Genomic DNA, 14,936 nt, shown 5'->3' with positions numbered 1-14,936 from the left:
GGTTTGGTCTCCTGGTAAAGATATGCGATTGTCACTTGCCAGACTTTGGATCGAATCTCCCTCCGTGGAATCCCAAGTTGTAGTTTAGTAGATGTTATCGTTTTAGTTCCCCAGATATGTTTATTTATTTATTTATTTATTCATTTATCTATTTGTTTGTTTGCCTACGCATTGGTTCTTGTTTTATTGTCTTTTTTCTTATTCAATGTGGACTTTTTTTTTTTTTTTCTTGTTCCTTCTTTGTATATTTTTATCTTCTTTCTTCTTCGCATTCTTTTTTTTCTATTTTTCCCTTACCTTCTCTTATTCTTAGTTTATATTTCCAAGTTTTTGTTCTTTTTTTCTATTTTCTCTTCCATATATCCCTTCTCACATTGATATCCGTTAAATATATTATCTCATGCATACTCTCTCTCTCTCTCTCTCTCTCTCTCTCTCTCTCTCTCTCTCTCTCTCTCTCTCTCTCTCTCTCTCTCATACACTCGCACCGTTACTTTTCCTTCATCCTCTGCCTAATTTCCCTTCTCCTCATCCCTCCCTCGATCACTTGACGCTGTCCTTAAACGTCTCGTGGGCGTGTATAAATAGACGATAATAAGCCTATAGTCGAAGGAGGAGGAGGAGGAGGAGGAGGAGGAGGAGGAGGAGGAGGAGGAGGAGCAGAAGGAGGAGAAGAAGAAGAAGAAGAAGAAGAAGAAGAAGGTGATGATGATGATGATGAAGAAGGAGAAGGAAAAGGAGAAGGAGAAAATTGAATGCTTAGATTACGAAAAGATAGACGAAAAGAAAGATAAGAAATGGAAAGAAGAAAGATAGAAAGAAGAGAAAGAATAATAATAAGAAGAAGAAACTAAGATAGACAGAAAATAGATAAAAGAAAAGATAAGAAATGAAAGGAAGACAAAGAACAGCATAGGATTAGGAGAAGAAATAGGACTGTCTCACCAGGGATACCAAGGAACACTAAGACCATATCACTTACTCGAGCAAACAAGGCCGAACGGTTTAACAATAAGTGGGGCGGGGCAGCTCACGCCCGGCGAAGGATGAGTGGCGTTAATCCGGCTTAAGTGCGCGGATGGGGAGTGGATTTGCGCGGCTTAGCGACTCGAGAGGCAAATTAGGCGAGAGAAAGAGTTAGGGATGCGACTGTGGGTGGATGGGTGGGAGAGGTAACGGGAAGAGAGTGAAGGGTGATGGGTGAAGGCTGTTGGGTATTGGATGGGTGGTGAGGGGTGAGGTTCGGTTGGTAAGGTAGGTAGGGAAGGAAATGAAGTTTGTAATGGTAGTTAAAAGAAAAAAAAAACATATCGTAATGTAGACTTAACGCCTTTATTTATTTATTTATTTTTTTTTTTGCAGTTCTTATTCCATGTTAATCTTTTTATTACAATGACGCGTTTCCATATTTATTCTGCTTACTATTTGGTGATTTTTACAGCTTCAGGAACTCATGTGGAGATTAAAAATAATGAAGACTTTGGCTATTAAGCTTCTGACCTCCGTAAACCCTTCTAATGTTAACAAAATCGTCTAATCATACCCAAAACTCATGATAAAAATGCGTCTTAGTACTGAAGGGGTTAAAATTTACTGGTATAGCAGGACAAGTGAAAGATAATGATTGATAGGGAGAAATTGATTATGTGGGAGGTTGCTGGAAAGAGTGTAGTGGATAGTTTGTACTTATGGTCATGTGTGATGGCTGATGAGGAATGAGTGGCCGAGTTTTAGTGAGGAAAAGATGTATGCTTATGATGAAAACTGTGTGTAAAGGAAGTTTAGTGAGATATAAACCAAGAGTAAACAGAAATGGATAGAGAAGATTGAGAATAGCTTGAGAATAGCTTTTGTCTTGCGATGGAAACAGAGGTGCTGATAATGAAGATGACAACGACGATGGTGAAATTAATAACAAGGGAGAGATGATAAAAAGAAGAAAATAAGAGGAATTCATATATATTTGAGGAAATGGAAAAGGGAATAAAGAAATAGCATGATGATCTATAAGTAAGAAGACTGTAGTTAGGAAAATGGATAATAAAGAAATGAGCTGAAAAAAATAAAAATGAATAGATATATAAATAAAACATGAGAGAGAAAAAAAAAAGTATATTCATAAAGAAAGCTGGATGTAGTACATGGAAAAGCATTAAAGAGGAAGAAAGAGAAAAAGTAGCAGGAAACTTAGCAGAGAAGGGAGAAGGTAATGGACTGGAGAGAAGGTAGTGAGTAGGAGGGAAGGAAGTGGGCGGGCAGGTAAAGGTGTGCTGTACAGTGGAGGGCAAGGGGTTGGGGTGGGTCGGGCTGGGGTTTGATGGTCTGTTGTGGAAAGGTGTAGATCAGGTATTGGCTTCTTTTCTGGTGCTTTCTCTTTATTGATATATTCACAAGTTGCTTTTATGTTGCTTTGTTTGATGAAAATAATCAGATGCAAGTTTGTGTCCCAGAGAAATGGAAAGAAAAGCGCCGAGATTCTTCATAGTCATAGTAATGTGAACTGAGAAATTATAATAATAGGAATAATAACAATAAGAGTAATAGTAATAATAATAATAATAATAATAATAATAATAATAATAATAATAATAATAATAATAATAATAATAACCAGTAACAATGATAATTAGTAATAATACCACACACACACACACACACACACACACACACACACACACACACACACACACACACACACACACACACACACACACACACACAGAAGTGACCTGGTCCGGCCACCCGCAACAGGAGGGAGAGATGGACAGACAGACAGGAGCGGAGGGCTGGCAGGTGACATGGGATAGGTAGGAGGGAGGAGAGAGAGGCAGCTGTCCTCCCTACACCTCAATAGGGAGGAGGAGGAGGAGGAGGAGGAGGAGGAGGAGGAGGAGGAAGATCTGTAGAAGGGAGGGAGGAAAGAGGGTATTGGACGACAAACATCCCGTAGATCACTTCATTTAGCTGACGAAGTGAGTGAAAAGGGAAGAGCTGATCAGAAGTCCCTCTGGCTGACACGTTTCTACTTTGACTTTATACACTTCACTCGCACCACTGTTTATAATGGTACACGACTAATATTGTTATACGCTTCACTCGCACCGTTATTTATTATGGTACACGACTAATGTTGTTCCTAATTTTGGTGACCCTTACAGAAAAAAAAAAGAATAAAGTGTCTCAAACTCATACTACACTCTCAAAAGCATAAAAGAGACATTTCTGCACATAGTCTTTTAATCTCTCTCTCTCTCTCTCTCTCTCTCTCTCTCTCTCTCTCTCTCTCTCTCTCTCTCTCTCTCTCTCTCTCTCTCTCTCTCTCTCTCTCTCTCTCTCTCTCTTCTCTCTCTCTCTCTCTCTCTCTCTCTCTCTCTCTCTCTCTCTCTCTCCTACTTTTAATCTAACATACAAGTCATTCTTTCAGTCATGTTACTCATTGTTCCTTTTCATCTTTCTAATTCTATACCTCAAGTTTCCGTCTCATGTTTCTATTTTTTTTCCTTCTTATATATCAAGTATGTATTGTTTTCATCCATGCCGTGTACTAATTCATGTTTATTTCCCTTAGTTTCACATCTCCCTTTCCTTTCTTCCCCTCCGTGCTGGGTCGATACATGGCTGGCAGTATCCCGTGTTGCTTTAATCCACACCCCAAATAATTGATCAGTGGCTGTACCTCTAATTAGTTCGCCGAGGGGTGGAAGAGAGAGAGAGAGAGAGAGAGAGAGAGAGAGAGAGAGAGAGAGAGAGAGAGAGAGAGAGAGAGAGAGAACTGTACTCTCCCTGAGGTTGTTTGTTTGACCTCTTTACTTGTTTGTCTGTTGTACCTCCGCCTCGACCACACCCAAACAAAGGTACCTTTTTCCCTCCTTCCTTGCGTCTTTTCATCTGTATTTTGTGTCTCTAATTCTTACCAGTATAGTTTTATTTGCCTTGTTTCTATGTATTTTTGGGTGACTATTAGATATATTTTAACTTTTTTCACCGGTATTTTTCTATGTTCGTTTTATTTACGTATTTATATTTCCAAACCACATCGTATCTTGTAAAGCAAATTCACTCCCACCAAAAGCTAGTTGTAAAATTCCTCAAATCCGTGGCACAGGTTCACAGAGTGCCAAACACGTCACATTGTTAGCGCTGATTAAAACCAGCGGACTGACGACACCAACGGAGAGTGTCGTCGGGAAACCTTGGCCGAGAGACGCGTGTTGACATGTGTGGGGTGCGGGTGTTGATTACATAACGGCGCTTCGCGGAGTCCCCAGGGAGCGGGTGACACCGAGAGGAGAGACAGAGAGAGGAGGGCAATGTTAAGAGGGGAGCTGAGTAAGAGGGAAATAAGAGCGGGTATAAATGAGGCCATGGAAGGGAGGAGAGCTATGAGTAATGTAATAAGGAATAAGGAGGATATAATACGGGTGTAAGAAAGCGATAGAAGGGTGGAAGGGAGAAAAGGAAGAAATGAGAGGTGATAAAGGGGAGTGTAAGGTGAAATGTGTTCTTGAGTGAGACGCTTCCTCTAAGGTGAGGGCGAAGGGAGAAGATGTATTAAGGAAACTTTGTAATGGAAGTGAAGGTTAGGAAGGCAAAGGAGTGTATTGCTGAATAGGGTGAAGGTAGTGGAGTAATCTTATCATCAGAGGTAATGTGTCAGAGCTGATGAAAGGTGATTATAAAGACGACACAACCTTAGTAATATTTTGACATGTTTAACACGAAAGATTTAATAGATCAGCGGCAAATACACGCAGAGAGCAAACAGATCTTCATAGTATATACGCATATCCGTCCCTGTATGGAGTACTCTTCGCATGTTTGGGGGGGTTCCAGTCACACAGCTTTGCTTGATAGGGTGGAATCGAAAGCTCTCCGTCTCATCAACTCCCCTCCTCTGACTAACTGTCTTCAGTCTCTTTCTCACCGCCGAAATGTTGCATCCCTTTCTATATTTTATCGCTATTTTCATGGTAACTGTTCTACTGATCTTGCTAACTGCATGACTCCCCTCCTCCTGCGGCCACGCTGCACAAGGCTTTCTTCTTCCTCTCATCCCTATTCTGTCCAACTCCCTAATGCAAGAGTTAACCAGTACGCTCAATCATTCATCCCTTTCACTGGTAAACTCTGGAACTCCCTCCCTGCATCTGTATTTCCAAATTCCTACAACTTGTCTTCTTTTAAGAGGGAGGTATCGAGGCATTTGCTCCCCTAATTCTGGCTGACGGTTTTGGCACTTTTTGTACTCTTTGGAGAGCCAGCGCTCAAGTGGGCTTTTTTCTAACTTTCTTTTTTTTTGCCCTTGGCTGGCCCTCTTCCTACGTAAAAAAAAAAATATATATATATATATATATATATATATTCGTGTGTGTGTGTGTGTGTGTGTGCGCGTGTGTGCGTGAGTGCGTGTGCGTGTTCAAGTGTATATATGTATAATAAAGGAACGCCCCCGGGTGGGCTTGAACCACCAACCTTTCGGTTAACAGCCGAACGCGCTAACCGATTGTGCCACGGAGGCATGCAACGCTTCCACTGAATCACAATTTACGAACTGTGAACTTCCAATGCACGGCAGCTCACGACGGAGCTCACACTGTTTCAATGGCGGTTCAGTGCTCTCGTTGCATGCCTCCGTGGCACAATCGGTTAGCGCGTTCGGCTGTTAACCGAAAGGTTGGTGGTTCGAGCCCACCCGGGGGCGTCCATTTTTGTTAGGTAGCTTGTCTACATCAACTGAGGCTTCACCACACGGATGGATTTTGTTTTGCTTGTAGCGATGATTTATGAAGTGCTAACCAATAAAGAAAATAATAACAGTAGTGTAATGATAAGATTAAAATTATCATATTATTATTATCATCATCCTCATCATTATTATTATTATTATTATTATTATTATTATTATTATTTTTATTTTATTATTATTATTATTGTTATTATTATTGTTGTTATCATTATTACCATTATTATTATTTTCATTGTTGACGTTGTTGGATGTAGTAATGTTGTCAATATCAACCCCCACTGCCACCACCACCACCACCACCACCACACACCACACTACCACCACACAGATCCTCGCCCCACAGCCGCAGACAGCCCGCCATTCCTTGACCTCACCGCCTCATCCTTCCCGTGACCACAAAACCATGATAGTCTCGTAGATAAACGCTGATCCATTACATCTTCACGCAGTCCCTCTATATCCTCCTGGAGTGTTGATGGCTGTTATTTTGGTCCCTGTTGCGTGGGGGCGTGAGGGCGTGAGGGCGGTGGCGGGGCAGGGAGCGCTTTGGGTCGTGTCGTGGTGCGGTGGGTGAGTCGCCTATGGTCTGTCCGAGCTGGATTACAGAGTGTTTCAGGAAGGGACAAAGTGGTTCGTTGCGTGTAGGTAAACTGGCCAGTGTGTGTGTGTGTGTGTGTGTGTGTGTGTGTGTACCTTTCATGATTTATTTTGTCTAGTAGTTGATAATCTTATTCTTTATGTAATAGTGAAGAGATATTCATGTGTACATGTATTTGTATGTCAGTATCTTGTATTGCAATTTAATCTCCAATAACTTTTTTTTTTCTATAGCATCATCCCTCTCAAACTTTTCACAACTACGTACAAGCTACTCACTGTCTCTTTTTCTCTCCCTCTTCCTCTTCTCCCTCTCCCTCTCCCTTTCTTCAATAAGCTCATCTCCCCTCATTCCTCCATCCCTCCCTCACTTATATAATATTATCGACGCATTACACTGTGGACAAAGGAAAACACCGTCCACTTGTGCCGCATATTAAATTATAACCTCAGGATCATCTCGCCTCTCCTGCTGGGCCTGGCAGGGGCTTGAGGGAGAAGAGACACCAAAACATCATCTCATCTCAAGACAGTTTCACGCCAACACGAGCCTGTCCCGCTGATTATTTTCCATAGAATAACTATAGAAAGATATTTTTACCCATCTCAGGAAAGTAGGAGGCTTAACATTCAGTAGTTTCGCTCTTATTTGTGTTTATTTTGGTTTTGCGGATGGATCACGACCAAAGGCTGTCGAATTCACAAAGAAAACGGAGGTATCAGTCAATCACGCGGCCGAGCGCTCCTCACACTGACCCGTCAATCACAACACAGCGGGTGGTCGTGGACTCGTGGTGGTGGTGATGGTGGCGGCGGCGGTGATCCTCTACTACTACAACTCTCCTACACCCCACACACCCTTTCCCTATAGTCCTCCCTCCCTCCAGTCAGCTTCTCACATCCTCAATACTTCTGTCCTTCCCTCTGTGTTCTCCCGGCAGCCGAAAGTCCACGTGAGTCTTTTTTTTTCTTGTATAGTGTGTTGCGTTACGAAAGATGCGTTATAAAGAGGATGGTGGATATTGCGTTCAGTTCAATAAGGTGTTGTGTAATGGCTGTGTATCGTTATGCTATGCCAGTGTGTGTTTGCGCGAAGGGGAAGCGTTTTATGAGTCGTAAACACCACTTAAAGGAGCGTCGCGGATGTGTACACAGCTGCCCGACACACACACACACACACACACACACACACACACACACACACACACACACACACACACATTTATTGATTGTGAATCTGCCTGTATTCCTTAAAAATGGCAATAAACTATACTTACTTTACACACACACACACACACACACACACACACACACACACACACACACACACACACACACACACACACACACACACACACACACACACACACACACACACACACACACACACACACACACACACACACACACACAGAGGTCCCTCATTAAATCGGTGTGATCACTCCATCTGACTGAGATTGGTGTCTTTCCTTGATCGTTGGGACTTGCAAATCGAAACTCAATACCGATTTCTCTTCCCGACTGCTGGCGAGACACTGCACCCACAGGACATTCAATCTTGATACTTTAGAGCAACGTCTGCCCTGCCTTAGTATTACTGCTTGTTGTCATTTTTCTCTCAATTTTTTGCTTCCTCGTGTTTACCTGATAGAGACCATTTTTCTCTTCTTTGTTTTCTTTGTTTTCTCTATTTTAGTCTTATTATTGTTTTGTTACCATTGTTATTATTATTATTATTATTATTATTATTATTATATTATTATTATTATTATTATTATTATTATTACTATTATCATTATTGTTATTATCATCATCATAATAATTTTCATCATTATCATTAACATTATTTTTCTTAACTTGTAAATAATAGCAGTTGTAGTGGTGGTGGTGGTGGTGGTGGTGGTGGTCGTTTCACTATCTTAACCATTGTCATTAATATTATCAACTTTACATTTATCTATATCTTAAGAATAAAGTACCTTGTCTCAACTTGTGTTTTCCTACCACTCAATACTCACTTAAGAATATGTTTGTGTTTCACCGTCTATTCATTTATTTAATTTTGTTTTATTCTTTATTTACGTCTCCTTCGTTCATCTCAGCTCCTGCCACTGCCTCAGTCCCTTGCGGGTCTCCTGGGGCGCCCTCACATCAGCAGCGGCGGTCTGGTGGCCCTTATACTGCTAATGACTTGCCCAGGTGAGGTCCCCTGGCAGGTAATGTAGTCCCTTCTCCGCCCCTTGTGTGTGTGTGTGTGTGTGTGTGTGTGTGTGTGTGTGTGTGTGTGTGTGTGTGTGTGTGTGTGTGTGTGTGTGTTTGTGTTTGTGTGCGTGTGTGTATGTGTTTTATTTTGATTTAATACATGCATTTTTGTGTGATTTACGAAGACTTAAGGTAAATATAGTTAATCGTATCTGAGGTAAATATTTTGTTACGATAAAAGGTAATTTCAAGAATGCACCGCGTGTTTACCATCATTGTTATTTCTAGGATATTTTACCTTGCAGAGAAGAAAAAAATACAATGGAAAAAGAACACATTCCCTCTCAACTTGTTAGCAATAAGACCGGTTCAGGATTTGCTTTGGTTCTTTAAATAATATGAATCAGCAGGGACACGCAAATATATCCCCTGAACCAACTAACGCATTCGCAAATTGAATTCTCCCTTCGATTTCCACATTGATAAAAAAGGAAAAGAAATACGAATACTTGCTGAACTCCCTCGATGAAAAAAAAGGAAATACTCTGTCGATATGAGAGAGAAAATCCACAATGACAAGGTTCGTCTGCGAGTCCAGGTTTGCTCAGGGCTCCCTAAAGCGGTCCTTGTGAGCACGCATATGTCAGCCTCCCCGTGACGGCCCCTCCATCCTGCCCCCGCGCCGCCTGCCCTGTTGGTCTTGCTGATGCAGGCTGGTTTATTTAGTATAATTCCCAGCTGCCTACAACCCCCGGAGCCCAGATGAGTCCAAGGCGACGGCGGTGACGATGGTAATGTTGATGATGGTGGTTGTGGTGGCAGAGAGGATGAGTGGATGAAGAAAAGATAAAGAAATTATAGAAAATGGGAAGGAAGGAGCGAGGACAATTTTGAAGTTAATGACGATGATGATGAAGATAATGATGATGATAATAAGGAAGAAGAAAACTGCTATTCAGTAACGAGAGCAGGAGAAGTAGGATAGTCAAGGCGAAAGCTTCTCTTCATTTACAACTTTCTCTCGCCGGAGATGACAAGGGAAAGAAAGAAAAAAAAGACATACAACATAGAAAAATAAATTGCAAATATGTATTTTTTATAGGAGATGAAAGCTATCACCTGCATTATCAATCCTTTGGGGATAGAAACGAGCACCAAACGAGCTATTGTAATCTCAGAAAAGCGACGTGTGATAAATATACTCAGAAAACGTAGTAGTTAATAATAATAATAATAATAATAATAATAATAATAATAATAATAATAATAATAATAAGAAGAAGAAGAAGAAGAAGAAGAAGAAGAAGAAGAATAGTGAGGAGGAAGGACGAGGGACAAACTAACACTAACACACCCAAAATAGAGAAAAGGTGACGTGCCTGTTAGGGCCTATAGGGTAAAGTCCTGCTCTCCTCGCCAGGTCTTCTCTTTATGAGGGCAAGGTAGAGAATGAGGAAGAGAAGCGTAAGAAAGTAAAAGATAATATTAATGAAAGACCAAAAGATCGGAGATAGTGGAATGTGTGAAGGAGGATGTGAAATATTAGCAGAGGAAGGAAAAGATAAAGAAAAGGAGACGGAAGGAGATGCGCTAGAGAGTGAAAGAGAAAGATGAGGAGCAGAATTAAATTTAGATAAGAAAGAGAAGGATGGAGAGAAGTAAAGGAAGAAAAAATAATGAATAAGAAAGAGAGAATGTGTACCAAAAAGTGAAAGAGAAATAGGAGAAAGAGTCAACAGAGAGAGGACATTTTTGCAGGCATTGGGGGCGGGTCTCGCGGGGCCAGTGTGCCTAGCGAGAATTAATATTGACTCCCCGATATTTTGTCCTCTTTGTCTTCTGGGAACGTCTGGGTTTTCGATGTATTGAGAGAGGCAATGGAAAGGAGTATAGTGGGGAGGAGGGTCAGCTCAAAGAAAGGCAGGGAAGCATGCAATGGGCCACTCTTTATCTTTGTCTGAGGATTGGATTGCATGGCAGGGTGTGCATTATGAAAGCCTTTGTTCTCTCGTAAACACCATTTTCCTAAGGCAACAAAAATGATTAATCAGGTTTTTATGCGTTTCTCTCTCTCATTGATGATTCAGGATGCTTCTTATCAGTGAGAACATGAACACACTCTTGAAAACTCATTATTCCCACTATAGCCTTTGAAAGTAGATGAATTTATAAATAGAAACTGGCAATAATACAATTCTAAGTGAGGTGAAGATAGGGATTTTATAGTCTTTGTTTTTACTCAATCTCTTCTGTACCAGGACGCGTTTTCATATTCATTCTCGTCAGTATTTGGCGATTTTGTACGGCTTCAGAAACATATGTTGGGATTAGAATAGTAAATACTCCAACGATTATCTTTTGATCTCCATAGACCCTTCCCAATGCATATAAAATCGTCTAATCATATCCAAAAATGAAGGTAAAAATGCGTCTCACTTTTGAAGGAATTAAAGGTTACATGAGGTGGCTTGGATTAGGCGAACAACATAGATGAATAGAAACACGATAGGGAAGGTATTTCATCCCCCAACAGTGAATAACTAATGACAAATAATGATGATTGTGATAACCGTGGTGATGATGTGAAGGAATTAGAAAGATACGAGGAAATGAGACAAAAAAATAATTATGATACGTTACAGTGTGTTACGATGATTTTGGGAGGTAATGGAAGGCAAGTCACCAGGGCGAGAGACACGCTATTATCATCACCATCATCATCAAAGTTAGACAAAAACTTCACCATACGTCAGACACTCATTACACGATTTCCATTCCATTCCAGACCATACCAGGGGAAAATAATCTCTCTTTATCTACATACTTTTCTGTCCTGCTTTCTGTAGTGGAGAAGAGGGCGAGGAGGAGCTAAGGGACAAGTGCTTTTGGGCTGTGTAGCGACAGGACCACCATTAATCACTCCTATCGCCACCTGACCACGACAAACCCCCGCTCCATGTATGCACTCGTTCACACTTGCATTGGTGACACGAAGGAATGGTGATGCAGGAGATATGTATGTGGCTTGGAAATGGTGAATATACAGGATACATTTTTGTTTTTTTGTTCTGTTGTGTTTTTTTAGGTTCTTATACTGAAAAGAGAGAAAGAAATCTTGTTTTTATTGTATCTTTGTATGTCTTACCTTTTTTGTTTTGCTTTTTTTTGTCTTCATGTATTTATTTCTATTGTTCCGAATTATACTTACTGAAAAAAAATAAGAGTTTTTTCGTGTTTTACTTTTTTTTTCAAGCATTTTCTTCATCACCTCCATTCTTTCACACCGTCACAACTCTCCCATCCTGCCGTCATCTCAACCACCACCACCACCATCACCAACACCACCACCCAACCTTCTTTCCTCCTCACCTACATACATCCCTCCTCTCACTCACTGACTGCACTACGCCAAACCCTCCCTGTCACTTCTCTCTCACCTTCCACCAACCCACCACCACCACCAGACCTACTACTCCACAATACTCCCTACCACCCTTTCCTACCCTGCCCCCTACAGTCCCTCACCGTCCCCTCCTCCTTCCCTCCCTCCAGGCCTGCACCCTTTCCCTCCCTTGGCGGCTTCGTGCGGGCGACAATAAGCACCTTTGTTGACCGCAGCAAGAGGTGTGCTGAGAGGCTTGTCTTTGTAGCCGCGAGAGGTTTGTTCAGGGGGGATGATTGCGTTAGTGAGTATATATTCTGTGTTGCCCCGGTGTGAGAGATCAATAAAGGGCGTTTAATTTAGAGTATAATTCTTGTTTTTCCTCGGGTCTCATTGCTCGGCCGTGAATGCGGGACGGTGACTGTGTTGGCTGTGGTGTGTTTGTGGGTGAGGTGTGTGTGTGTGTGTGTGTGTGTGTGTGTGTGTGTGTGTGTGTGTGTGTGTGTGTGTGTGTGTGTGTGTGTGTAGAGAGAGAGAGAGAGAGAGAGAGAGAGAGAGAGAGAGAGAGAGAGAGAGAGAGAGAGAGGCGAATGATGTTTGTTTTGCGGTGTATATTCACACCTTAACAATTGTGGTCGCCTTTTTCACGCCTCTCATGTAGTAATCCTCGTAATTCTTTCCCCCTATAACCTTAAGTTGTTTTCGTTGGCCGATTATGTGAAAATGCTGAATAGTTATACATCGGAACTGACACGTATCTGAACTTTATGTGAATAGCTGAGGTAAAGATGAATGTGTGATATCTTCATTAAATACTTTATTCACTCCGAGTGGCTTTGCATTCATAAGATTTTGGCTGTCAGTGACTAGTGTTCCTCATATGGTTAGTTTCTTCATAATCCATATCAGAGAAGGATTGTTCAGTAATGCAGGTCATGAGTGGAGAAGTTTTAACATATGTCACGTAGAAGTTCGATATCCAAAGATGTAAAACTAGTGAAAAGAGAAAACATGTTGAAATACTGAAATACATGAGAGAAACCGCGGCTGGGCAAGAAATAGAACGCAGGCCGTGAAATGAGCTTGGCGAGCTGGCTGAACGTGAGAGGGAAAAACTGCACCATCAGAAACATTTACATGACTTGAATAGAGAGAGGGAGAAAGGAGAAAATGGTATAGAACTGAGAGCGAGTTACGCAGTGCTGGGTGAATGGCCGGCCTTCTGTCGCCGTCAGGGAAAGAAGACTGCAAACAATTACTTGACTGATCGATCAGCGGCTGTTGAGTGGAGGGAAGACACGGCGGGAGTCAATCACTCTCACTCGCCGCGACTCACTGATACAACAGCGGGGCATCGGAGCAGCGGTGGGAGACTTGGCCTTGATTACACGAGTTTTATCAGCAGGGAGCAGCAGTGATTAAGGTTATCAGTTGTGTGTGTGTGTAAATCATGTAATGTTGCGTGTTATGTAAACAGGCTTTGTAGTGTATCTTACTGCATTTTGTGTTTGTTTTTGTTTCTGTGTGTGTGTGTGTGTGTGTGTGTGTGTGTGTGTGTGTGTGTGTGTCAGGGCGCTTGTCATTCATCCCCCACCCCCGCCCACTCCAGAGCCACGACTATTTACCCGGCCATTGTAACACTGCGAGAAGTGTGTTAAGAGTTATGAGGAAGTGTAGCGTGAGTTAGGGAATGAGTGTAGCGTGCGGTATGTGTACCTGTGTTGTGGGCGGGGCGTGTCAGCGTGTGGGCGGGGCCAGGCGCAGGAGGGTGCCGGGGGCGGCGGGCGCGGCGGGTCAGTATGAGGGACGCCGCGGCCCCATGAACACCACCAACATGGTGTACGGGGTGTGCAACGCCGAATCCGGCTATCACAGCCAGCCCTACTGCAGCGAGCTGCAACACTACTACGGCCAGTGTCAGAGCCATGAGGCGGTCCAGGGCCAGACCTACATTCCGCCCGCCCTCACGCCCACAGACCACCACCGGCCGCAGCACACAAGTCTTCAGGACGCTCATGTCCCCTCCTCCTACACCAACCTGGATGACTACAGCAGCGTGTGCTACCCGGGACACGCCCCAACCGGCATGGCGGGCACGCAGCACCATGTCTCGCAAAGCTACGACTACACGAGCGCTGTGCAGGCGGCGGCTGTGGCGGGCGGGGTGGGTGGCCAGACGGGCGTCATGTCCCCGGCGGGTGCAGGAGGCTACCCGGGCTACTTGGATCCCGCAGCACAATACCGACACATGAGCATGGGACTGTACGCCCACCACGAGGGCGTGAGGGATGCCTGTGGGGTGGGCGGCATGATGACCGGATCGCCCCACGCGCTCCCTCACCACCAGCCGCAGCAGTCTGTGCCCACGTACAAGTGGATGCAGGTCAAGAGGAATGTACCCAAGCCAGGTAAGGCGCCCCTGGGGCCGCCACACTTCATCGCCCAATCTCCAACATTGCCTCTTGTAATTTCATCCTTCTAGCACGGTGCCGAAAGATGGAGGTCCTTCTCCGCACCCTACACACACACACACACACACACACACACACACACACACACACACACACACACACACACACACACCTCAGCAATACTAACCTAATACTTGACATAAGCGCTGGAACTGTAGGTGTCGTGACCCTACATAGCGGGGCGGGGCTGGGCCGCTCGGGGGTTCCGCATTATATCGTTATAATTTTTCTTTTTCTTTCTTAGTCTTTCGTCATTCATTCATTCATTCATTCTTTCTTTCTTTCTTTCTTCATAAGACTAGTCACCGTTTCTTTCCTCTAACGGTGTTGATCTTTTGTTGTTAAAGGATAAAAAGAAAAATGCGAGAAGCAAAAAAAGCAAAAAGAAAAATTATTGGTCTTTTAAATATCTGTAAAAGAAAGATAAGGGAGAAAATTGAATATCATTCGTATATTAGTGTAGCAGACAGGATTGCCACGCTGTCAACGAAAAAAAAATTAAGAACACTTCCTCGATCCTGTTTTTCGATGTATGCAC

The 14,936-nt window shown here is 42.9% G+C and overlaps 1 protein-coding gene and 2 non-coding genes across 3 annotated transcripts in view; 2 read left to right on the top strand and 1 right to left on the bottom strand.

Annotated features, from left to right (window-relative positions):
* Nucleotides 1–5,444: 5,444 nt before the first annotated feature.
* Nucleotides 5,445–5,518, bottom strand: Trnan-guu. The gene has a single exon. It is a non-coding gene; the product is annotated as a tRNA-Asn (tRNA).
* A 109-nt stretch (nucleotides 5,519–5,627) lies between these two features.
* Nucleotides 5,628–5,701, top strand: Trnan-guu. Its single transcript has one exon. It is a non-coding gene; the product is annotated as a tRNA-Asn (tRNA).
* Nucleotides 5,702–13,740: 8,039 nt separating this feature from the next.
* LOC123499381 (homeobox protein Hox-B1b-like) overlaps nucleotides 13,741–14,936 on the top strand; it is a 51,614-nt gene continuing 50,418 nt past the window's right edge. The window contains exon 1 of the mRNA XM_045247299.1: nucleotides 13,741–14,335. Coding sequence (XP_045103234.1) covers nucleotides 13,747–14,335 — 589 coding nt within the window. The 5' untranslated portion in view covers nucleotides 13,741–13,746. The remainder of the gene's footprint in view (nucleotides 14,336–14,936) is intronic.

This window comes from Portunus trituberculatus, chromosome 49 (genome assembly GCF_017591435.1).
Source record: "Portunus trituberculatus isolate SZX2019 chromosome 49, ASM1759143v1, whole genome shotgun sequence".
NCBI lineage: Eukaryota > Metazoa > Arthropoda > Malacostraca > Decapoda > Portunidae > Portunus > Portunus trituberculatus.
The sequence above is the reverse complement of the archived record's forward strand: the minus strand, read 5'-3'. Positions and strand labels throughout refer to the sequence as shown.